Source organism: Moschus berezovskii, chromosome 17, assembly GCF_049115385.1.
Source record: "Moschus berezovskii isolate FMDL1 chromosome 17, NW_MosBer_1.0, whole genome shotgun sequence".
Classification (NCBI taxonomy): domain Eukaryota; kingdom Metazoa; phylum Chordata; class Mammalia; order Artiodactyla; family Moschidae; genus Moschus; species Moschus berezovskii.
In genome coordinates, this window is record NC_142476.1 from 18,833,534 (window position 1) to 18,857,841 (window position 24,308).

Genomic DNA, 24,308 nt, shown 5'->3' on the forward strand with positions numbered 1-24,308 from the left:
CTTTATTAGTATATAAGCCCCACCCCCACCTCCAGCTACACTTTTAACATCATCCTGTGTAAATCTATGTATATTCTACAGGCCAGAACTGAATTACTCTTTTGTCTTTATAAGAACATTATTTTTTTTCCATTTCATAAAACAAATACAAAAATTTCTCACCAGATTATTCATGGCAAAAGATGTAATATATAAACTCAACAAGGCTTGAGCTGATTTTAAAATTAAATATTTGGTATGTGTTGTAGTATCAATTAGTATCAATTAGAGTATAACATTTGCATTTTAGTACTTACATTTTATTTTCTGGTTTGATACATCAAATCAGGCAAATAAATAAAATTTATTATTTCAGATTAATGATTGAATTAAATTAAAACTCAGACATGTGAAAACAATCTTCTGTCTTATATGAATAAAAAACACAATGGGAAATGTAGCAGATAAGATTTTGTAATTCAGCTTTTTTTTTTTAAGGTACTGTTGGTCACACCTGAGAGTGATTGACTTTATCAGCTCTTAAATGAGAGTGGGGAGGGGGCACAGCACGGCTTGGCCAGGGCAGCAGGTGGGGCGTGAAGGGGAGCGAGGCAGGGCCTGGGAGGGGTCAGCGCGGCTCCTTCAGCCTTGCCAGCGGCGCAGGGACGGTGGGGACCAGCCTGGGAGAGGTGCACGGAGCCAGCGGGGCGACCTGACGGTCCTCGGCACCCAGCGGGAGCTCTGGCTTCTTCCTCCACTGGGGCCTCCTGCCAGCTGCCAACTCGCTCTGCGTCTCCTGGTTCTGCGGGCCCGCTGTGCCGACTCCTGGGTGCTGCGGATTGACAGGTTGAGCCGTGACGGCACACCCCTGAGCTACAAGTGCTCCTTGCGGCTGCAGGCCGGGCCCTCTCGGCTCTGGCCCACCGGCTCTTTCTCAAAGCGGTGGCGCTTGCTGGTGACATCCACGGGAGCCACGAGCAACTCCGTGCGGGACAGGCTTGCATTGACGGACTCTGATCTCTGTGTGGCCAAGTGGTATCGCCGCAGCTTCGGGCGTATTTTGACGGAGCTGGCCGGGAGCCTCACACTGGTGCGGTGGGTTAAGGCCGCCTCTGAGCTGTCTCTCCGGGGGCTCATCGGGAAGGAGATGGTGCAGGGCGCTGCTGGAGGCTGGCGAGGCCCGTGGTGGCGAGGGGGCCTCGGCCTCATCCTCCGTGCTGGGGGTCCTTAGCTGCAGAGAGACGGGCGGGAGGCCGCCAGCCCCGGGCAGGGGCCCCGCCGAGGACTCGGGCTCCTTCTCAGCCCCAGCGCCCCGCTGCCTCCCGGGGCTGGACGGGCGCTCCGCTGAGGCCGGGTGCTTCCAGGCCTGGCCCTGCCCGGGGCCGGCTGCGTCTCGGGGGCCGGCGTCTTCTCGAAGACGGTGGCTTTCTGAGACGTTGGCTCTGTCTGGAGCCGCCCTCCTTCCTGCGACGGCGCTCTCCTCCAGCACAGAGGTCTCCTGGGACACGGACCATGGGCTGGGGCTGGGGCTGGGCGCTCAGGGTCCGGGCTCGCTTCTGGCGCAAGTGTGTTCCGCGCAGCAGACGGCTTCTCCGGCCGGACGGCGACTGCGCCTGCTCCTGGGCGCGGGGCGCGGCCGCCTGGCCTCCGGCGGCCCGGGACGGGGCCCCCCGGCGCCTCTGCCCCACTGCTGCCGCATCCCCAGGACGGCCCAGGCCTCCTCCTCATCTCTGGGATCCCGGGCCCTCTGCTTCCTCCTCGCTCAGCAGTCTCTCGGGGGCCGGCGGGTCCGCGTTGTCCGTGGCAAAGCTCAGGTTCCGCTGTCGCCGCCGGCGTACCCCCTCCTGTTGCTCCTCGTCCTCCAGGGTCCACGGCCGGGTCAGGCTGGACAGAGCGGCCCAGCTCGTCCTGCTGACCGCCGCGCGTCGCGTCCGCCCCGCGGCCCAGGTAGGCTCCCCTGGCCTCTTACCCCGGGCCGCTGTAATTCAGTTATATTCATTTTTTACTTTCATTCACTTATAAGCTTATTTTGTATGCTGATTGACGTAAACGTGTAAAATTTTAGGAGCCTATAAAATGTTGGAGACGAGAAGTACGAGATATCTAGAAACTGCACTTGGAAATAAAGTCAGCTATACTTTAATAGATTTATTGCATCTCTGATGTAATATGAATGCTGTATGTCACAAGTTATCTATATTCCTCAAAGATAACAGAATTTATTCCTTAAGCATGAGAATTCTTTAATTTTTAATGGAAATCTTTCTCATTTCTATTTCATATGTAGCTTACTTGCATCTCTAGTGGTAATTAAGAGTCGTGATTATTATTGATTACTATGTAGAACCTAAGTATGTAGAAGTAAAAATATATGAAAATAACACAAAAAATGGAAGGAGATGTATTCTATTGTAAGATTTTTATATTATATATGAAATTATTTGAAGATGAATTTTCTGACGTTACAGATACTATAAATCCTAGACGAACCACTGGAAAATAAAACAGAACTGATGGCTAGCAAGGTAATAGTGGAGAGAAAATTGAATCATAGAAGTACTCAATCCAAAAGAAGTCAGAATAAAAATGAACAAAGAATAATTAGGGCAAATAAACAGATTACAGGAGGGCAGATTTGACTCAAACATATAGATGAGTTATAGGTACACTATACCCCGTGAAGCAAATTTGGCATGCAGCCTGTTTTTGTATGGCCTGTGTGTTTGAAATGATTTTTACATTTTTCTTAATTATGAAAAACATATATGACAAAATTTACATTTTAAACCTTTTAAATGTACATTTCAGTGACATTAAGTAAATTCACATTGTTGTACAACCATCGCCACCATCCATACTTTTTCATCTTCTCAAACTGAAACTCTGTACCTGTTAAACTATTAATTCTCCATTCCCCACTCCCCCAAGTTCCTGCCAGTCACCTTTCTGTCACCTTATCCTTTCTGTCTCCATGAGTTGACTACTCTAAGTAACTTATATAAATGGAAGCATACAATATTTGCCCTCTTTTGTCTGGTTTATTTTGCTTAACACAATGTATTTAAGATTCTTTAATGTCATTCATGTCATAGCAAATAGCAGAATTTAATCCCTTTTTATGGCTGAATAATATTCTGTTGTATTTATATAACAGATCTTTATAGTTTCAAAGTATTATAAAACTCATAAACGCACACAAAAAATGTGTGATAGACACTCTGTGTGGCCTACAAAGTCTAAACTATTTATTCTGTTAGAGAAAACTTGTCAGTCCTTGATTTTGGTAATTACACTAAATCTAAACGATTTAAATATGCAAATTAAAAGGCAAAGATTGTCATATGAGATTTTTTAAAGCAAGACTGTATATATAAAAGCAGTATCCAAATATATATATGAGAAACCTAATTTTTATATAAAGTCATAGATAATTTAAAAGTTAAAGGATAGAAAAAAATGATATACCTACCATGCAAACATGAACTCAGAGAAAGCTGAGGAGGCTATATATATTAATATCAAAGAGTATTTTAGAATAAGTATTCTTATCAGGGATAAAGAGAGACATTTACACAATTTGAGTCAGTTCATCAAGAAGATATAACAGTCCTGAATAGCAGTTTCTATAAACTTGAAGCAAAGGAGAAATAGAAATTAGCAATTATATTCAAAAGATTCAGTACTTCTGTCTTAGTAAGGAGTAAGAAAAGTAGATTGAAAATCAGTTAGGATGTTGAAGACTTCAGCAACAAAAAACAACCAACTTACTATGGTTAACACTGATAGAACACTATTCAACGGTAGCAAAATATACTTGGTGGAGAAATGTTTTTTACTGTATTCAACTTCCTTTCATGATAAAACCGTCCATGAAACTTTTAAAATCTCTTCTATCCGCTGAGAAGAGTTTCCTTCTTTCTTACCTCTCAGGGCCTCTGAAAGATGATAAATCTTTATAATCCCAGAACATTCCACTTCTGGTTTTGGGCATATCATTAGCCATAATTGTTTTTTGGGGTTTTTTTGTGTTTTACTTTTGGTTGTGCTGGGTCTTCGTTGCTGTGCATGGGCTTTCCCTACTTGTAGCGAGCAGGGGCTACTCTTCATTGTGGTGCACAGGCTTTAGGGCACACGGACTTCAGTAGTTGCAGCATGTGGGCTGCGTAGTTACGGTTCATGGGCGTAGAGCATGCAGTCTTCTGTACTTCTGTACATGCGCAGTCCTCTGTGCATGGCCTCAGTGGTTATGGCTTCTGGGCTCTAGAGTGTGAGCTTAGTAGTGTGGCACATGGGCTTAGTTGCTGCATGGCGTTGGAATCTTCCCAGACCAGGGATCAGGCCCATGTGCCTTGCGTTGGTAGGCAGATTCTTATCCACAGTACCACCAGGGAAGTCCTAGACATAATTTTTTAATCAGCATAGTTGTGAGGCTATGCATGCAGGCGTAGCAAGACAATCATAATACCTCCTTTGCTTTCGAGCCTCCCCAGTCCTCATGCAAGATCTGCCAATCTCCCTTGATGGTGGAATGCAGCTTGACATTTATAACTCAGTAGCTAGGTGATCACATGCAAGCTGCTATGTACTGGACAAACCACTTAAGCTTCACCTGCTGAAATGAGTGTAAAATATTTTTATCAAAACCTAAGAGTCAAGAAATGAGAGGCAATGATATTTTCTACTCAGAAAGTAGATGCACTGAATAAGATTGTACTGTTAGAAAGTAACTACATGTGAAGTTTGGTTAAATCAGAAATTATTTCAAGTTATCAGGGAAATAAAGCAGGAAGGATTAGGGTTTTAAGGCATGGTACAAAAATAATGTGATCTGTGTCTTCTAATAAAATGTTTGGAGGTACAAAAACATCCCTTTTTTTAAAATCAAAAGCCCTCCCATGCCGGTCTACCCTCAGAACTTCTCAGTGATACTTTTAAGCATCATGACCTACCACAGTCGTTGGGAGGACCATCTGGTTTGCTGAATCTTAAAGGTCAAGTGTAGAGTTTATGCCACAGTACCTGGATCACCTGGAGAGATTTACCTTGCTCTGGGTGCCACTCAAAGCTAATAGCTTTTTATTTTACCTTATAAAAATATCAGAGTGTATACTCAATTGTGGAATGTGCTGCTCTTCAAGGTTAAAGAGGCCAACCAAATTTTTGTCTCCCTAGTGTCAGGCAGACAAGGGGTAACAAATTCTCTTTGACCTTGGGAGGAATATTCCAACCAAACCCTGGATCCTCAAGAACTTGATTGACGAGGCAAGTCCCCTGTATTTCCTTAAGATTTAGTTCTCACTTTCATCACACATGTATACTTACCAAGAAATTTCATCTGTCCAGTCTTCTACTCTTATAAGTCCTAATAGCTTGCTGTCTTCTAGAACAGGTTCAAGGAGATGTTGTTTGGAATGTGAAGGCAGCCAGGGTGTCTGCAAAGTAGATCATGGCAGAGAACAAGAATATTTTATTATGTTTTCCTGAAGTAGGGCAGTAGAAGTATTGCTGTGTTCACCAGATGAGATGTAAATAACCTGTTACTTTTGTTCACTCTGGATTGCTATGAAGGGAAAGGCATTTGCTAAATTAAAGCTCTGTATCAAATACCAAGGCTGTGTTAATTTGCTCTGTAAGGAGGCTCCATCTGGAGTGGCAGCGCCACTTGATGTCATCTTCTAATTCTGTTTATGGTTTTCTGCCATTATTTTTTTCAATTCTTTTAATTTTTGTAGAGGCCAAACTAGTGGAGGCCTTCGCCACACCTCAAGCCTCTGACTAAGACTAATCTCTGCTTTTCCTTTGAGATGTCATGTTGCTAAAGAAAGGAGTCCGCAGTAGTTTCCAGTTGTCCCTTCCTATATAGCACATAGACATTGCTTGGAAAGGCAAACTGTAGATTCTGCCGTTGGCTTTCAGAGTATGCATTATGATAGTAAACCCCCAAAACAGCAGCAAGGTGTTTTCTGAAGTTTATTTTTAGATATTTGGTGTTCAGTTCAGTTGCTCAGTCGTGTCCGACTCTCTGCGACCCCATGGACTGTAGCACACCAGGCCTCCTTGTCCATCACCAACTCCCGGAGCTTACTCAGACTCGTGGCCATCGAGTCGGTGATGCCATCCAACCATCTCATCCTCTGTCATCCCCTTCTCCTCCCTCCTTTAATCTTTCCCAGCATCAGGGTCTTTTTCAATGAGTCACTTCTTCGCTTCATGTGGCCAAAGTATTGGAGTTTCAGCTTCAGCATCAGTCCTTCCAATGAATATTCAGGACTGATCTCCTTTAGGATGGACTGGTTGGATCTCCTTGCAGTCCAAGGGACGCTCAAAAGAGTCTTCTCCAGTTCAGTTCAGTTCAGTTCAGTCGCTCAGTCGTGTCCGACTCTCCGCGACCCCATGAATCACAGCACGCCAGTCCTCCCTGTTCATCCAGTACCACAGTTCAAAAGCATCAATTCTTCAGCACTCAGCTTTCTTTATAGTCTTAACTCTCAATCCATACATGACTATAGCTTTCACTAGACTGACCTTTGTTGTCAAAGTTATGTCTCTGCTTTTTAATATGTTATCTAGGTTGGTCATAGCTTTTCTTCCAAGGAGTAAGCGTCTTTTAATTTCATGGTTGCAGTCACCATCTGCAGTGATTTTGGAGCCCAAAAAATAGTCTCTCACTGTTTCCATTGTTTCCCCATCTATTTGCCATGAAGTGATGGGACCAGATGCCATGATCTTAGTTTTCTGAATATTGAGCTTTAAGCCAACCTTTTCACTCTCTTTCACTTTCCTCAAGAGGCTTTTTAGTTCCTCTTCCGTTTCTGCCATAAGGGTGGTGTCATCTGCATATCTGAGATTATTGATATTTCTCCCGGCAATCTTGATTCTAGCTTGTGCTTCTTCCAGCCCAGCATTTCTCATGATGTACTCTGCATATAAGTTAAATAAGCGGGGTGACAATATACAGCCTTGATGTACGCCTTTCCCGATATGGAAACCAGTGGGCTATTCCATGTCCAGTTCTAACTGTTGTTTCTTGACCTGCATACAGATTTCTCAGGCAGGTCAGGTGGTCTGGTAGTATTCCCATCTCTAAGAATTTTCCATAAGTTTGTTGTAATACACACAGTCAGAGGCTTTGGCATAGTCAATAAAGCAGAAGTAGATGTTTTTCTGAAACTCTATCAATTTTTGGTGATCCAGTGGATGTTGGCAATTTGATCTCTGGTTCCTCTGCCTTTTCTAAATCCAGCTTGAATATTTGATTTTATCTATTGCTATTATATGTGGGATTGTTTTTCAGTTTCACTTCCTATTTTTTCATTGCTTGTGTTTGGAGATTCAGTTGATTTTTTAAATAGTTCTCTCATAGTATTCTTTCTAAATATGGTAAGTCTAATTATCTCTAAATTATTTTGAGATTTCTATATTACAGTCATCATTTGAACATAATGGCAGTTTTATTTCTTTCTTTCCAATCCCTTTCTTTTTCTCAGCTTATCCCATTAGCTAGACCTCCGGCACGTTGTTGTCTTTCCTTTTTAAAAAAATTTATTTTTAATTGAATGATAATTGCTTTACAGTATTATGTTGGTTCCTGCCATACATCCACATGAGTCAGCCATAGTTAGTCATATGTCCCCTCCATCTTGAACCTCCCTTCCCCCCACCCCACCCCACCCTTCTGGGTTGTCACAGAGCACCAGTTTGAGCTCCCAGAAGCAAGTTCCCACTGGCCGTCCATTTTACATGTGGCAGTGCATATGTCTCCATGCTACTTTCTCTGTTCGTCCCAGCCCCTCCTCCCCCGCCACGTCCCTAAGTCTGTTCTCTAGGTCTGTGTCTCCACCGGTGCCCTGCAGATAGGTTCATCGGTACCATCGTTCTAGATTCATATATATGTGTTGATAAACAATATCTGTTTTTCTCCTTCTGGCTTACTTCACTCTGTATAATAGGCTCTCAGTTCATCTGCCTCATTAGAACTGATTCAAATGCCTTCCTTTTATGACTGAGTAATATTCCACTATATATTTGTATTACAGCTTCTTTATCCATTCATCTGTTGATAGACATCTAGGTTGCTTCCATTGTATTTCTGCTTCTATTGTAAATAGTACTGCAGTGAACACTGGGGTCTATTTGTCTTTTTCAATTATGATTTTCTCAGGGTTTATGCCCAGTAGTAGGATTGTTGGGTTTTATTTCTAGCTTTTTAAGGAACCTGCATTCTGTCCTCCATAGTGCTATATGAGTTTGCATTCCCACCAACAGTGCAAGAGGGTTCCCTTTTCTCCACACCCTCTCCAGCGTTTATAGATTTTGTAGATTTTTTTTCACCACTTTATTTATTTTTTAATTGAAGGATAATTGTTTTACAGAATTTTGTTATTTTCTGTCAAACAAGATGGCCATTCTGACTGATGTGAGGTGATTATTTCATTAAAGTTTTGATTCACATTTCTCTGATAATAAGCAATATTGAGCATCTTTTCGTGTGTTTATTAGCTATCTGTGTGCCTTCTTTGGTGAACTGTCTACTTGATCTTCTGCCTGCTTTTTTTGAAGTTATTTAACTTATTTTAATTGGAGGATAATGATAATATTGTGATGGGTTTTGATATGCATTAACCTGAATTGGCCTGCCTACTTTTTGATTGGGTTGTTTGTTTTTCTGGTATTGAGCTACATGAGCTGCTTGCATATTTCGGAGGTTAATCCTTTGTCAATTGTTTCATTTGGTGTTATTTTCTCCCATTCTGAGAGTTGTCTTTTCACCTTTCTGGTACATCGTTGAATATAACTGATGATAATAGGCATCTTGTCTTATTCTTGATCTCAGAGGTAAAGTTTTCAACATTTTACCAGTAAATTTTATGTTTACTATAGGACTTTTGGTTTCCCTGGTGACTCAGAGGTAAAGAATCTGCCTGCAGTACAGGAGCCGTGGGTTCACTCCATGGGTTGGGAAGATCCCCTGGGGAAGGGCATGGCAACCCATTCCAGTATTCTTGCCTGGAGAATCCCATGGACAGAGGAGCCTGGCGGGCTACAGTCCATGGGGTCACAAAGAGTCGGACACGCCTGAAGTGACTTTGCACACGTGCACACACAGAGGACTTTCAGAGATACCCTTTATGAGTTAAAGGAAATTGCCTTCTATTCCTCATTTGCACAGAAATCTTTAATCCTAATTTAATAATTAATTATATCAAATGATTTTTAAAATCTGTTATAATTATCACATTACTTTTAACCTTTATTCTTTCAATGCAATGACTTTGATAGATTCATTTTCTAATGTTAAATCCATCCTGCATTTGTATATCAAAACTTTTTAGTCCTTTTTTCCACCTTAAACCATTTGAGGGTAAATGGGTTACTTCTTCACCCTCAAATACGTTAGTGTATATTTTTTACAAGCAAGAATATTCTCTTACATAGCCTTAACGTAACCATCAAAATTAAGGCACTAATATTGATATATTGACATATTCATTTCAGTCGCTCAGTCGTGTCATACTCTCTACGACCCCATGAATCGCAGCACGCCAGTCCTCCCTGTCCATCACCAACTCCCGGAGTTCACTCAAACTCATGTCCATCGAGTCGGTGATGCCATCCAGCCATCTCATCCTCTGTCGTCCTCTTTCTTCTCCTCCCGCCCCCAATCCCTCCCAGTATCTACCATTTAATTCTCAGAACCTACTGAAGGTCAACAGTTGTCCAAATAATGTTATTATAACAAAAAGATCAAATTCAAAATCTTGCATTTAGTTACCTTTTCTTGCTAGTCTCCTTTAGTCTAGAATGGTTCTTCAGTCATTCCCCTTTTGACTATTACACTTTTTCCTTTTTGATATCTGAGTTTGTCTGATACTCCTCATGATGAGATTCAGGTTACGCACCTCTAGCTGGAAGTGGTGGCATATTCCTCTCATTGCATCTTAGCAGATGATGCACAATTTTGATTGATTCCATTACTCAGAATGTTCCCTTTGATCTCATCATTAAGGAGGTATCTACTAGGCTTCTTCACTAAATTGCTCTTGATGATTAAACCCTCATCAGAGTGCATCTCTAACTACAAAAATGACCTATTTTCTCAAAGTTCTTCCAGTTTATTTTTGTGTTTGTTTATATCTAGGTGGACTCGTGGTTTTCTCTTTTCCTCCCTGTCTTATGATCCATTATTGTGATTATTTATTTTGAAGGTCAAATTGTTAGTGAGATTTGGTCAGTGTGACCCCCTTCAAGCTGGTTTCTTTGTCCTTTTGACATAACCTCATCATTCTTTGAGTGGGTCCTTACTCTCAACACAAGAAGCTTGTCTAGGCTTGTTTTGTATTTTCCTTTCCTCAGCCCTGGAATTAGACATTTCTTCATGGAGTCCTGATTGCTTTTAGTGAAGAACGGATCGAGAAGCCAGGATTGGAACGCTTAGGTATGCTTGTTGCTGTCAAAGGGTTTTTCTTAAGCCGTGGATACTCAGGAATGTGTGTGTATGTACACGTTATATGCATATTTACACTGTATTTCTGCCTACTACTAAACACCTGAATTCACACTGATATCTTTTCCTGTTAACCCAGAATCACAGGGTTTGTTCCAGTTTTTTCCCTGGTTCTCCTCCCGCTCTGGCCCCTGCCCTCATTGTGGGCACACTCCTCACTCTGGGTTCTGTTGCCCGGGCTAGGCTTCCTTTCCGTGGGGAACCCATGTACCCTGTTGAGGCTCTGGCTCCCTGTGCTGTGCTCACCCGGCTCACCCAGACTAGATTCCGTCATGCTGCATGGCACTGCCCCATGTGTGGATGCCCTCTCTGCCCTCCGTGAGCTCTGACTCGTGGCTCTGGCCCACGTGGCCTCTGGTGCCACCAGCAGTGTGGACCGCTGCCTCCCTCTGCCCACTGAATAGCTTCGGGACTGGCAGATTTCCAGAAAGGGAAGAACAAAGGGAAAGCTTGCTGTCTTTCTATGTGTCAAGGATTTGAAATGATGTCCTCTTTTTTATTCTTGAGATTACTAATTTATGACATCTCTTTTTCTTCTTGACTAGTCTCTTCTAGCATCTTATCGATTTTATTACTGTTCTCAATGGATTTTATTTTGATTTGCTGCTGCTAAGTCACTTCAGTTGTGTCCAACTCTGTGCGACCCCATAGACAACAGCCCACCAGGCTCCTCTGTCCCTGGGATTCTCCAGGCAGGAACACTGGAGTGGGTTGCCATTGCCTTCTCCTATGCATGCATGCTAAGTTTCTTCAGTCATGTCCAACTCTGTGCGACCCCATGGACAGCAGCCCGCCAGGTTCCTCTGTTCACGGGATTCTCTAGGCAAGAATACTGGGGTGGATTGTCATTTCCTTCTCCTTTGGTTTGCTAATGCTTTTCTGTTGTATGCATTTTTTTATGCATGTTTTCTATTTCTGATTTCTGCTCCTTCTTTCATTCTTCCTACTTCCTTTGAATTTCATTTGTTTGTTTTTTAAAAACGTCTTAAAATGGGTACTCAGATTATGGTTTTCAACCTTCCTCTCTCCCCTGCCCTCCCCAGTATATGCACTTAGGCCTGTAACTGTCCTTCTTAGCCACATTCCACAAGTATTTATATGGATTATTTTTATTCTCATTATTTCCAATGTATTTTCTGATTTCTGTTGTGATTTCTCCTTTAATCCATGGGCAGTTTAGAAGTTTATCTTAATTTCTAGTTATTTTATCTAGATTTCTATAAATTTTATTATATTTTTGTTTCTGATTTTTAATTTAATTCCAGTGTGGTTTGAAAACATCCCCTTTACACTCCCAGTTTTGTGAAATGTGTTGAGCTTTAAGTTATCACCCAGTATATGGTAAACTTTAGCAGATTTCCACAGGCATCTGAAAAGAGGCATGAATTCTACAGATGTTGAATATTCACCTCTTTTTAGAGCTGCAGTTGCCAAACTTTGAAAACCAGTGTCTTAAAACACAGTGTTGAGACCTACAGGTCACATTCCAGATATGCGTGCATCCTATTTTTTTCTTAAAGTAGGAGGATACTTTGTCTTGTTTTCTAGGTGCTGTGCAATATGCAAATGGCAAATTAAAATGCTTAAAATATATTCCTGCGTGAACCCTTTTATATCATTTCCATAAAATAGAGTTGGGTTCCATAAAATTGGGTTGTAAAACGAGGAATAAAGTAAGAGTATGACATTATCATTCTGGTATTTGATAGTCCCACAAAAAATTTCTTTCTAAGGTTGGATGTTTATAGTGTAATCTAACAACTCTGACATAAATTGTGCTATTTTATAAAACAATTGTCTTAAAATTTTTCCAACATCAATTCAATTTAAGCCAAGTTCTTACACTGTGTAGACAGTGAAAAGCAGTTAACAGCTAGAGAGAAAAAGATATTATTGCAGAAAGTTAAGGAAGAAATCCTCATAACTATCTTTTTAATGAAATTTAGATTCCAGATACATTTGGCCTTCTTCATTTTGAAAAGTAAAATGCAAGAGTAAAGTGAAAATTAAACAAAAAAGGGTGGTAATTATATTCAAAGCTTTGAGGATTTATACAATAATATATAATTATATAAACTTACATAATTTATAAATCCCAATGTTTATATATAAATCTGTGTATTCCAAAATATATATTCCACTTCACAGCTTTAAAGTTGTTTCTCTCAAATCCAGAAACAATATTGAAATCAACCCGTGGAGCCTACTTAGCATCTTTAAATATCAGTAAACTTCTTTGGGATAACTTATGCCTTAGTCTTTGGACCACAGTGACACTAACTCTAAATAAGATCCAGATGACTGGAGGTCAGCTGTGTAAGTACCACAGTTGGTGGCAGCTACACAGGGACTTGATGTGTGAAAGAGTAAGCCAAAGGAGTCAGATATAAAGTAATTACCAGACAGAGACTATATGTGCTGGTCACATCAAAAGGAAGTTCAGAAAAGGATTATTAAAAGTGGAAATGGACCCACATAAAGAGAAGATTTTTTTTTTTAATAAAAATAAAGACTGAAATCAATTGCTAGACTGATGGATAAGAAAAGCAAGGATCCTTTATCTTCCTCCTTCCTGGCATCTTTAGGCATCCACTTTTTTGTTTTGTTTAATGTGTGCATGTTTTTATACTCCCAAAGTGCATAAGTTTTTGGAAGGAAAATATTGAGTCATTTTTTACTTTTCCCAGTTTTATTGAGATTTAATTAACATATAACTTTGTGTTATTCCAAGATGTACAACATAATGGTTTGATAATATGTAAATATTGCAAAGTGATTATCACAATAGGCTTAGTTAACATCAGTCATTTTACATAGTTGTACATTTATTCTCCTGATAAGAACTTTTATCTATTTTTATTCTACTCTCAGCAAATTTTAAATATACAGTGCAGTGTAATTAAGTATAGTCAACACTGTGCATTACATCCCCAGGACTTATTTATCTTGTAACTGGAAGGTTGTGCCTTTTACCACCTTCATCCCTTTCCCCCAACCCCAACCCTGCCATTTATTGCCCACCACCAGTCTATTCTCCATATCCATGAGTTCATTTTTTTTTAAGATTCTATGTATAAGTGACATCATACAGTATTTCTTTTTTTTTTTATTTCCTTCATTTAACATTATTGGCCTCAAGGTCCATCCCTGTTGTCCCAGATGGCAGCTTCTCTTTTGTGGCTGAACCTAGTCCATTGCCTGCATAAACCACAGTGTCTTTATCCCTTCATTCATTGATGGACACTTAAGCTGTTTCCATGTCTTGGCTATTACAAATAATACTTTGGTGAATACGGAAATGCAGATACCTGTTCAGTACAGTGATTTCCTGTCCTCCAGAGAAGTACGGAGAAGTAGAATTGCTGGATCATATACTAGTTCAGTTTTATTTTTTTGAAGAATGTCATCTTGTTTTCCATAGTGGTTTCAACAGTTCATACTCCATCAGTGGTGTGCAAGGATTCCCTCTTCTCCACATCCTACCCAGCACTAGTTATCTCTTGGCTTTTTGATAATCACCATTCTGACAGATGTGAGTTGATATTTCATGGTGGATAACTTGCATTTCTGTGATGATTAGTGATTGGAAACCTTTTTCATGTTTCTCTTGGTCATTTGCATATCTTCTTTGGAAAACAGTTTTTTTCCAAAGATGTTTTTTAGTTTCTCAACCCATTTTCCAGTCAGATTCCTAGTTTTCTCACTGAGTTGTGTGAGTTCTTCATGTGTTTTGGATATTAACACCTCACCAGATAACGTGATTTGTAAATATTTTCCACCATTCTGTAGGTTGACTTTTAATTTTGTGGATTGTTTGCAGTGAAGAAGCTAGTTCTATGTAATCCTACTTGTTTATTTTTGCTTTTATTGCCTTTACTTTTGGTGTCAGATCTAAAACGTTGTTAAGACCAATGTCAAGGAGCTTACACACTGTTTTTTTCTGTGAGTTTCATGGCTTCAGTTCTTATATTCAAGTATTTCATCCATTCCAAGTTGATTAATGTATATGATGCAAGACAGTAGTTCAGTACCATTCTTTTGCCTATGCGCTGTCCAGTTTTCCCATCACCATTTATTAAAGAAACCGTCCTCTCCTTACTGTATTTTCTTGGCTCGTTTATCATAAGTTAATTGACCATACATATGTAGCTTTAGTTCTGGGCTCTCTCTGTTCCGTTGGACAATGTATCTGCTTTTGTGCCAGTAACATCCTGTTTTGATTAATGTAGATTTGTAATATGCTTTCAAATCAGGAAGTTTTATAGTTCCCACTTTTTCCTTCTTTTTCAAGATCTCTTTGGCTTTTTGAAATCTTCTGTGTTTCCATACAAATTTTAGGGTTTTTTTTTCTATTTCTGTGAAAACAAATTGCCATTGGAATATTGATAGCTATTGCATTGAATCTGTAGATTGCTTTGGATAGTATGACTATTTTCACAATATTCTTCCAAACCATAAACACAGAATGTCTTTCCATTTATTTGAGCATTTTTCAGTTCCTTTCATCAGTGTCTTACAGTTTTTAGTGTAAAGGTATTTCGCCTCTTTGGTTAAACTTATTCCTTGGTGCATGCTTGTGCATGCTCAGCTTCTGTGTGTCTGACTCTTTGCGACTTCGTGAACGGTGGCCCACCAGCCTTTTCTGTCCATGGGAATTCCTAGGCAAGAATCCTGGAGTGGGTTGCCATTTCCTTCTCCAGGGGATTTCCCAACCTAGGGGTCCAATGTACGTCTCACGTGTCTCCTGCATTGGCAGGTGGATCCTTTACATGCAATTTTAATTGGGACTTTTCCCTTAACTTATTTTTATGACAGTTCATGTGAGTTGACAAAAACTCAACTGATTTTTACATTGATATTTGTATCCAGCAGCTTTACTGATTATGTTTATTAGTTCTAAAAAGTTTTTTGTGTGGACTCTTTATAGTTTTCTATATATAGCATGTCATTCCCAATACAGATAGTTTTACTTTTTCCTTTCCAATTTGGATGTCTTTTTTTTCTTGCCTAAATTCTATTGCTAGGACTTCAAGTACCGTGCAGAACAAAAGTAATGAGAGTCAGAATCCTTGTCTTCTTCTGTTCCCAGTCCTTTTTTTTTTTTTCATTCGTTGAGTGGCATCTACTCTTTGCCATATAGATAAGAGCAGTGAGATGTATCCTAGCTTCAATTCGATGGCTTCTGGTTAAGCCAGTTATGGTAATCACATCCCACCTATCACAGATGGGTTTAGAAATAGACATGTGACCTAGTTCTGTCCAGTGAGACCTATGGGATAAGATGCTGTTAATAAGAGACTTCTGGGAAAGATCATCTCTCCTTTTTTAAAAAATTAGGATGAAAAGATGATATGCTGATTCTTAGAACTACTATGGGAATTTTTTAATTGACTTCATGTTATAGTAAATATTTAGGTATTACAATTTAATTTATAATTCAGTGACTGGTTGAATAGACATTTTTAAAGGGAGAGAAGATGTCAGTTTGAAAACTATCAGAGAGTATATTTAGAAACAAAAGAAAATTCAGATATCAAGTTTGGGGGGTTTTTGTTTTGGAGATGGGAGATGGGTGGGGGTTGGGCATGCCACGCAGCATGTGGGATCTTAGTTCCTTGACCAGGGATTGAGCCCATGCCCCCTGCAGTGGAAGCTTGGAGTTTTAACCACTGGACTGCCAAGGAAGTCATTGTTTTTGTGGGGTTTTTTGTTGTCATTGTTTGTTTGCTTTTTAACAAATAGGGATTTATTTGTCTCAGACATCAAGAAGTTTTGGAGGTAGCTACTTAATGATTCTTCGGATACTTCCTCATCATCCTTAGTTTTCATTCTCATGCTGTTTCTTCATGGTTATGAGTGTAGCACCTCTAAAGCAGGAGAAAGGGGAAGGGCCACTGGACAAAAGGGACATGCAAGTTAAGTCTGCTGCTTTGTCAGGAGACTGTAGCTTTCCTGGAAGCCCCATGCTGAAATCTGGCTTATTGTGTTTTATTGGCTACTACTTCCAATCTATGTCCTCAAATTTAGTTTCAACTTAAGTCATTAATTTTTCTACGTTGTGTTTATGTCCTAACACTGGTATGTTAGACTCACTAGGTGATACATTTAATTTCTTTTTTGAAAATTAGGACTTCTGATCAAATATATAAATCTGTGCTAAGTTCATGCAGATCAGTGTTTTTCATTTGAACCAGACATCATGGTAATTTTAAAATGAGTTTTATAGTTCTTATGTAAAGTTTTTCTATCTTAGCAAGAAGCTTTTCTGTCTTAGCAAGAATATAAGACCTGTTGAACACTTCTCCAATATAAAAATTACAAACAACCTTTTTTCCAGAATTCCTTTCGAGAAAGAGTGACAGTCTATCAAAGGAAAAACTGAGCCATGTTTAAGTTTTATATCTGATGTTATGTCCAGGAATTATTTGCACAGATGTAGCTGTCCCTGAGTTGTGTGGTGAACTCTGTTTCCTAACACACCCACCTGTCTGCACCTTTGTCCTGTTCACAGACCTGCTTATTCTGTTATTTAGGTAAATCATTGAAGTAAAAGTTAAAAATTTAAGAGAGAAAGAAAATGTGGAGTTGGAGATGCCGGCTATAGACAAGGTAGAGTGGACTTTCGGAGTCCTGATGCAGGATGTGGTGGAGCAGGGAGTGACCTCTTTATGAAAGAGACAGGGTGGAATGCAGACTTCAGACTTCACTGGTGGGTGGCGGGCTACAGTCCATGGGGTTGCAGAGTCGGACACAACTGAGTGTCTAAGCACAGCACAGGAGGAATTAGGCCTTGATTCACAGTGCACTTCATTTCAGGATTCTGGATCTCAGATAGACAGGAAAACGTACTTTCCAGTGCTGCTGAGAGGAATGCTAGTTTAAGTTCATCTCAGTAATTGAAGAAAATAAATGAGATTTATATTTGTTTTACCTACCTATTGTGACTGGAGAGGTCACAGATCACAAGGGAATAGTTGAAGTTTGTATGCTTTAGGATTGTTTGGAAAGACAGACCTATATATATCATTGATTTCACTAGTATTTATCGCTGTCCCATTTTTATAATATGAAACGGGGTGTCTCGATACATAACTTTTATTTTTCCTGATCTTACTATGCAGGAGAGGATTGGGAAACCAGATTATTTGATTTCTGCATCTGAACCAGGGAAGAAGAAAACTCATTAGTAAATCTAGTAATTACCTTGCCACAAAATTTTAATCCAGTTTTTTTTTTAAGTTATTTACAATTATTGTGGACTATACTGCATGTTGAGGCTAATTGGAAACAGTGACCAGATTCTTAATCATTATCAGGAAACTGCATTCAGAGAATGAGAAGAACACCCCCACTGGATGAATTGCAGCCACCACCATATCAGGATGACAGTGGTTCTCCCCACCTCTCATGCACGCCCTCAGAAATTGGGGACAGTAAATGTGAATTTTCCCACTGCAGCAACAGTCCAAGATGCTCATATAACAAGTGTCCGAGTGAAGGAAGCACAGGTCATGAAATAGAAAGTTTTCATAATAAAGGATATGAAGAAGATGTTCCAAGTGACAGCACTGCAGTCCTGAGCCCTGAAGTAAGTAAAAGCACATAGAATATTTAAATTAATGTTATTTGGAAGATAATAATCCTGTGCTTCTCCTCCTGATCAGAAGGTTTTATCACTATCGTGTCCTTTGTGGCTTATGGTTTCTATTTTTATGCAGCAGACCTTTCAGGGCTGTCCCAACCATCCTTCAACTCCCCCTCAAAAAAAGGATGGGTTGATAGAACTGAGAGCAATTTACAAGATGCTGAAAAGTATCTTCCCCGACATTTCAATTTCTGTTGGGGTTTAAAAAAATTTTGTTTAGCATTTTACATAAAATCTTCTGGAATTACCCATTTCTTTTATGTTAAGGTTCCTATTTATGTTTGTGTTTATTTTTTAAATTACAGAATTCGGATATTTTTACTATTGGGAGGTTGCCCTTGAATGTTTTACAAACCTCACAGAATATTGTTTGCATTTTCACTCTCTGGAATATGGAAGGGATAAGTGATGCTCAGCTTTACTATAAAGTTTGAATTCATGGCATCATGCATTCAGAGTGATTGGTTGGTTGTGCTTTACGATTTCCTTTTTGTGGAGCAGAAAATGTGAAAACAGCAATAAAAATAGGTGTGTTATACTTTTGAAGTCTTTCCATGTTCTAAAAAGGATTTGTTTTGATCTTCCTATGATGATGGAAACTGTAAAGGTAATCTAGAGGTTTTCATAAGGCAGTATTTACTTTCTTCTAGATTGCAAGTTTTTACAAGTTTTGTCCCGTACAACATTTCATGATACTGCAGAGTGTCAGTGTTCTTTCTCGGTGAATTTTTATCTATTGCCAAAATAAGATAATGAAAGTAGAGTTCTGAATACAATTTCCTTAAATTTTTTCTTACATAAAAATTTCTAAGGACACTTTTTATCTGTTACTATTTTATGCTATTTCTAATATTATTATATAGTATCTAAAATTCTAGATTGGTATTATAAGTTTAATATAGCAGTAGTTCATGATTTTCCACAAAGAATATTTCTCCATGTTCTGTACCTGAGCAAATTTGAGATAACTATTTTATAGACTTGGAAACTATATAGCTAGCCAAGAAGTTTAACAGTGAAACCTGAATTGTGGAACTAACTAACAACAGTAATAGCTATGACCAATTGTCCTAGGAATTTTGCTGTAATTTTTACACAGTCAGCTCATTTAATTCTAACAACATCACCTTTCAGTCAGTTCAGTTCAGTTCAGTCACTCAGTCGTGTCCGACTCTCTGCGACCCCATGAATCACAGCACGCCAGGCCTCCCTGTCCATCACCAACTCCTGGAGTACACTCAAACTCATGTCCACAGAGTCGGTGATGCCATCCAGCCATCTCATTCTCCGTCGTCCCCTTCTCCTCCCGCCCCCAACCTTTCCCAGCATCAGAGTCTTTTCCAGTGAGTCAACTCGTCGCATGAGGTGGCCAAAGTATTGGAGTTTCAGCTTTAGCATCAGTCCCTCCAATGAACATCCAGGATTGATCTCCTTTAGAATGGACTGGTTGGATCTCCTTGCAGTATAAGGGACTCTCAACAGTCTTCTCCAACACCACAGTTCAAAAGCATCGATTCTTCGGCGATCAGCTTTCTTCACAGTCCAACTCTCACATCCATACATGACCACGGGAAAAACCATTGCCTTGACTAGACGGCCCTTGGTTGGCAAAGTAATGTCTCTGCTCACCTTTAGGAAGTTGTTATTTCCATTTTAGAAAAGAAAACATTAAAACTCAGAGATTTAAGCAGTTTACCCAAGTATAGGCAGATCTTAAATGTAATTCAAACCCAGGTCTACCTGACAGTAAAAACAGTGCTCTAAAAAGCTTTGCTACATTGCCCCTCTTCACCTGAACCATAGTGTGGGAAATTACTTTGAAGCATTGGTTAGCTCCAGGTACACCACCAGGGAAGCAATCCCAGAGGACTCAAAACAGACTGAATTAAGATGCTCAGATTACCCTGGTGAGTGTATGTGTGAGGACGTGTGTGCGTGCATGTGTGTGTGTTAAGCTATTTCAGATATAAAGCAAGCAGTAAGAGGAGCAAGAGAAGGTAGGAGAACACACTTAGGATAGGATACCAGTGAGTACAGGTGACAGGACCACTCTGTGTGAATCCCGGTTTACACAGTGTCCTTATGTCCAGTCTTACTATTTCTGCGCTATTAGCATTCCCTAATTATGGCATGGTAACAGGGACAGAAGTTGAGATTTGAACAAGGGTTCCAAGGGCCATACTGGTTTTATGGGAGACATGCAGGGGAAGGTCCTCTTGGCCATCACAGAAGCTTGTGGTTAGTCTACCAGACACAGATTTTATCTGCATTTCTTAAACAGAACAAACAGGTGGCAGAGCTGTCAGCCCAGAGGTGACTTGATCATAGCTTAGGCATTCTGTCCCTTTCCATAGCTAATAGTCATTTGTTCTGTCCTATTTTCTGTTTATTCTGTCTTGAGCATATCTTGCAAGTGATTAACTTAGTTGTTATCTATATTTACCACATCTTCTGAATTCTGCTTGTGTTTCTCAAGTTACTTCCTTACCTGTTATCTATAGTTAACAGAGCCTGTGAGTTTTGCCTGTATTTCAGAAGCTTGTTCTCTGTGTTAATACTTCTATAAGGAGTCTCCGCTATCCTGCTTGTCTTTGTGTCTTCTACAGCAAAACTGAATATATTCAAACTACAGCAAATGCAGGTCACCTGAATACTTCAGTGCTGATAGCCTACGTTAGTATGAAACTGATTCTTGTGTCTTTTCCAGTTTATTTTGCTTACCACCATTCCTTTAATAGAAATGATTTATCAACTAGAAAATTATTACCTTCCTGTTGGTTTAGTTCAGGATCCAGCTCTCTTAGAGCCTATCTGTCTCCATACACAGTTGAACTGGGAAAGGACCAAGGAGGGATCACAAGGCTTCCCAGGCAAGGAGTTCATTAACTGTGTTGATAACCTGTTGCTAGCTAAAGATTATTCACAACTTTGGCTCAGAACCTTGAAAAGAGGAGTTGTTTTCTAATTACTTCTTTGCAGAATACAAATACCGTAGCTTTTATCTCTAAAGGTCCCACCCTTTTAACCGCCAGTTTCATGACAGCTCTCAGAATGCCCAGAAAAAAAAAAGTAGGAAGGCAACCAAGAGAAACAAAATTCAGAAATAGCTTTCTGGGACCTTATAAAAATTTTTATTGCCATGACAATCTTAGCTGTCATGACACTATTTTAGAAAATATTTAATCAAAAAATAAATTAATCATCTATAATTATGAAGTGGCATGTATTAAAACATCTTGCTCTAAACTATAAGTGTAACAGAGTAAGAATATTTTTATACCGATCTAATCATATTGCATAAAAAAATGAGTTCCCCTGTGAGAGTTTATTCCTGCTTCTAAAGAATTCTTCACTTGTCATCTTTTCTTCCATACGTGATAGCAGTTGAATCCTCATAGGTAGACCTGTAGATTTATAAGGTCAAAGACTGTGTCTTTTTGATTCTCTGCTGCATCCTGCCACCTAAAATACAGCCAGGCACATAATAGGTGAAATAGTTAGGTACATGTTAAGGTCCTATTGGGTTTCCCAGTTGGCTCAGTAGAAAAGAATCCACCTGCCAATGCAGGAGGTGTGGGTCCAATCCCTAGGTCAGGAAGATCCCCTGGAGAAGGAAATGGCAACCCACTCCAGTATTCTTCCCTGGGAAATCCCATAGACAGAGGAACCTGGCAGGCTACAGTCCAGGGAGTTGCAAAACATCAGACTCAACTGGGTGACTAAACAACAAAGGTCCTAAAACAAGGAGACAAATACAACGTTAAATACAAAGCCATGGAAGATTGCCTTTCGTTTGACAGACTGTTCGACAACATCATCCATCAGCCCAGTTCGTGCTTTTTAGTCACTGTCATCCCCTAGGGTGTTGACCTGATCTGCATGGTCCACGCTGACCCTGTGGACCTCTGTGTGTGTCTGCTTGTGGGAAGAGAGTGCAGAGCAGGTAGTTCCTTCTGCAGACCTCATCTGGATGGTTTACACAGAACTTCTCTCTTTCCCACCGGCTGGCGCAGTTGCATAGCCATATCAGCTATCGGTTCAGTTCAGTCGCTCAGTCATGTCCGACTCTTTGCGACCCCATGAACTGTAGCACGCCAGGCCTCCCTGTCCATCACCAACTCCTGGAGTTCACCCAAACCCATGTCCATCGAGTCGGTGATGTCATCCAGCCATCTAATCCTCTGTCGTCCCCTTCTCCTTCTGCCCTCAATCTTTCCCAGCATCAGGGTCTTTCCCAGAGAGTCAGCTCTTCACATCAGGTGGCCAAAGTATTGAAGTTTCAGCTTCAACATCAGTCCTTCCAGTAAACACCCAGGACTGATCTCCTTTAGGATGGACTGGTTGGATCTCCTTGCAGTCCAAGGGACTCTCAAGAGTCTTCTCCAGCACCACAGTTCAAAAGCATCAATTCTTTGGTGCTCAGCTTTCTTTATAGTCCAACTCTCACATCCATACATGACCACTGGAAAAACCATAGCCTTGACTAGATGGACCTTTGATAAAATAGTTGAAGGGGTGAAGTGGTACAGCTGAGAAGTCTGAAAGCTGAATTTGGTACTATTCAGTACCTAGCTGTAATAGGTACTATTACATCCCAGATAGATTAGCAGGAATTTGAGACAATCAAAGTGGGTAGTTTCTTTTATAATTAAAATATACAGTTTAACACTTTTTAAACTTTTGAAGTATGTATCCTGCCATTTTCAACAGTGATTAGTATTAAAAATAATATGTACTTTGAAATTCTAGTTAAAATTTGAAATAGTGTCTGTGTTATGGAAAATACATATTTGGCTTTAAATATTTTGAGGCTTTTGTGTTTATACTTTCATATTTCACCTTTCCATTGACTTTTAAGCCTGTGTATATTGACATTCTAATACAGGTGAGGGCATTTGGGGGCACATCCGAAATCGGAACCAAATGTTTCAGTAGCATTATACTTCCATTCATGTTCTCTTTCTCTCCAACCTGATATTGAGCTGTATTGTTGTATTGTATTGTTGTATTGTTTATAACAATACAAAACAGTTGTATTGTTTATAACATTAAAATTTTAGCGTTTATTTTTTTTCACAAAAAGAACAGAGATACACCTTGAAATATATATTTTCAATTTCTCATGTTAAAAACATACAGCCAACTTTCTCAAAATTGTAATGGTGACTATTTCATGTCTTTATTTACTAAGTTTTTTAGTTTAACTTACGTTATTCTGCATCCATAGAGTAACATTTGATTGTAGTTGGCTGTTGATTATTATTACTTTCTTTATGATAGCAAATCCAAACAGTTTTCATATCATCCTTCTAAAGAAATACCAGGTACTTATTTACATGCTGAATTAAATAATGGAGTTAAAAACTGAAAACATTTAAATTTGCTTTTCTTAGGATGTGTCAGCTCAAGGATCGTCTTCACAGCTTCCTAAACCTTTTGATCCTGAGCCAGAAGCTAAATATGGTACCCTGGATGTGACTTTTGACTATGACTCACAAGAACAGAAGCTTCTGGTAACAGTGACAGCTGTCACAGATATCCCAACATATAACAGGACAGGTGGCAACTCATGGCAAGTACACCTTGTTCTTCTACCTATAAAGAAACAGAGAGCAAAAACCAGCATCCAGAGAGGACCATGCCCTGTCTTCACAGAAACATTCAAATTTAATCATGTTGAATCTGAGATGATTGGAAATTATGCAGTTCGGTTTAGACTGTATGGTATACACCGCATGAAAAAAGAAAAGATTGTGGGGGAAAAGATTTTTTATTTAACAAAATTGAATCTTCAAGGGAAAATGTCATTACCTGTGATATTGGAACCTTCTTACAATCATTCTGTGAGTATCTGCTCAAATAGCCCAAATACAGTTTATGTCATGGTATATAATATACACAATTTTTAAAATCTATGATCAACCCAACCACTTTCTCAGCCTATTTTTTTCCATGGTAATCATACCTACAAAATTTCTAAGTCCTAGATAGGTAGGTATAACTTTTTCTCATCTATAAAAGTCGCCCTTGAAGATTATATATGATTTATGTGTTTTATGTTCACAGAACCTGGCCTGATGTCTTATATTTATTCCTTCACTAAACATGTATTAGATGATCACTTATGACATCATTTGAACTCTTTAGAGAATTTATTGTTTTCCTTCCATGTTAAATCCA

The 24,308-nt window shown here is 39.7% G+C and overlaps 1 protein-coding gene and 1 pseudogene across 2 annotated transcripts in view; one reads left to right on the top strand and one right to left on the bottom strand.

Moving 5' to 3' along the window:
- The window catches only part of SYT14 (synaptotagmin 14), a 146,377-nt gene that overhangs the window by 53,895 nt on the left and 68,174 nt on the right, over window positions 1-24,308 (top strand). For both annotated transcript variants that reach the window (XM_088845025.1, XM_055418788.2), the window contains exons 3-4: window positions 17,800-18,071; window positions 23,522-23,971. In XM_088845025.1, the coding sequence (XP_088701151.1) occupies window positions 17,800-18,071; window positions 23,522-23,971 (722 nt within the window). The remainder of the gene's footprint in view (window positions 1-17,799; window positions 18,072-23,521; window positions 23,972-24,308) is intronic.
- LOC148775077 (uncharacterized) lies at window positions 386-10,757 on the bottom strand (annotated as a pseudogene).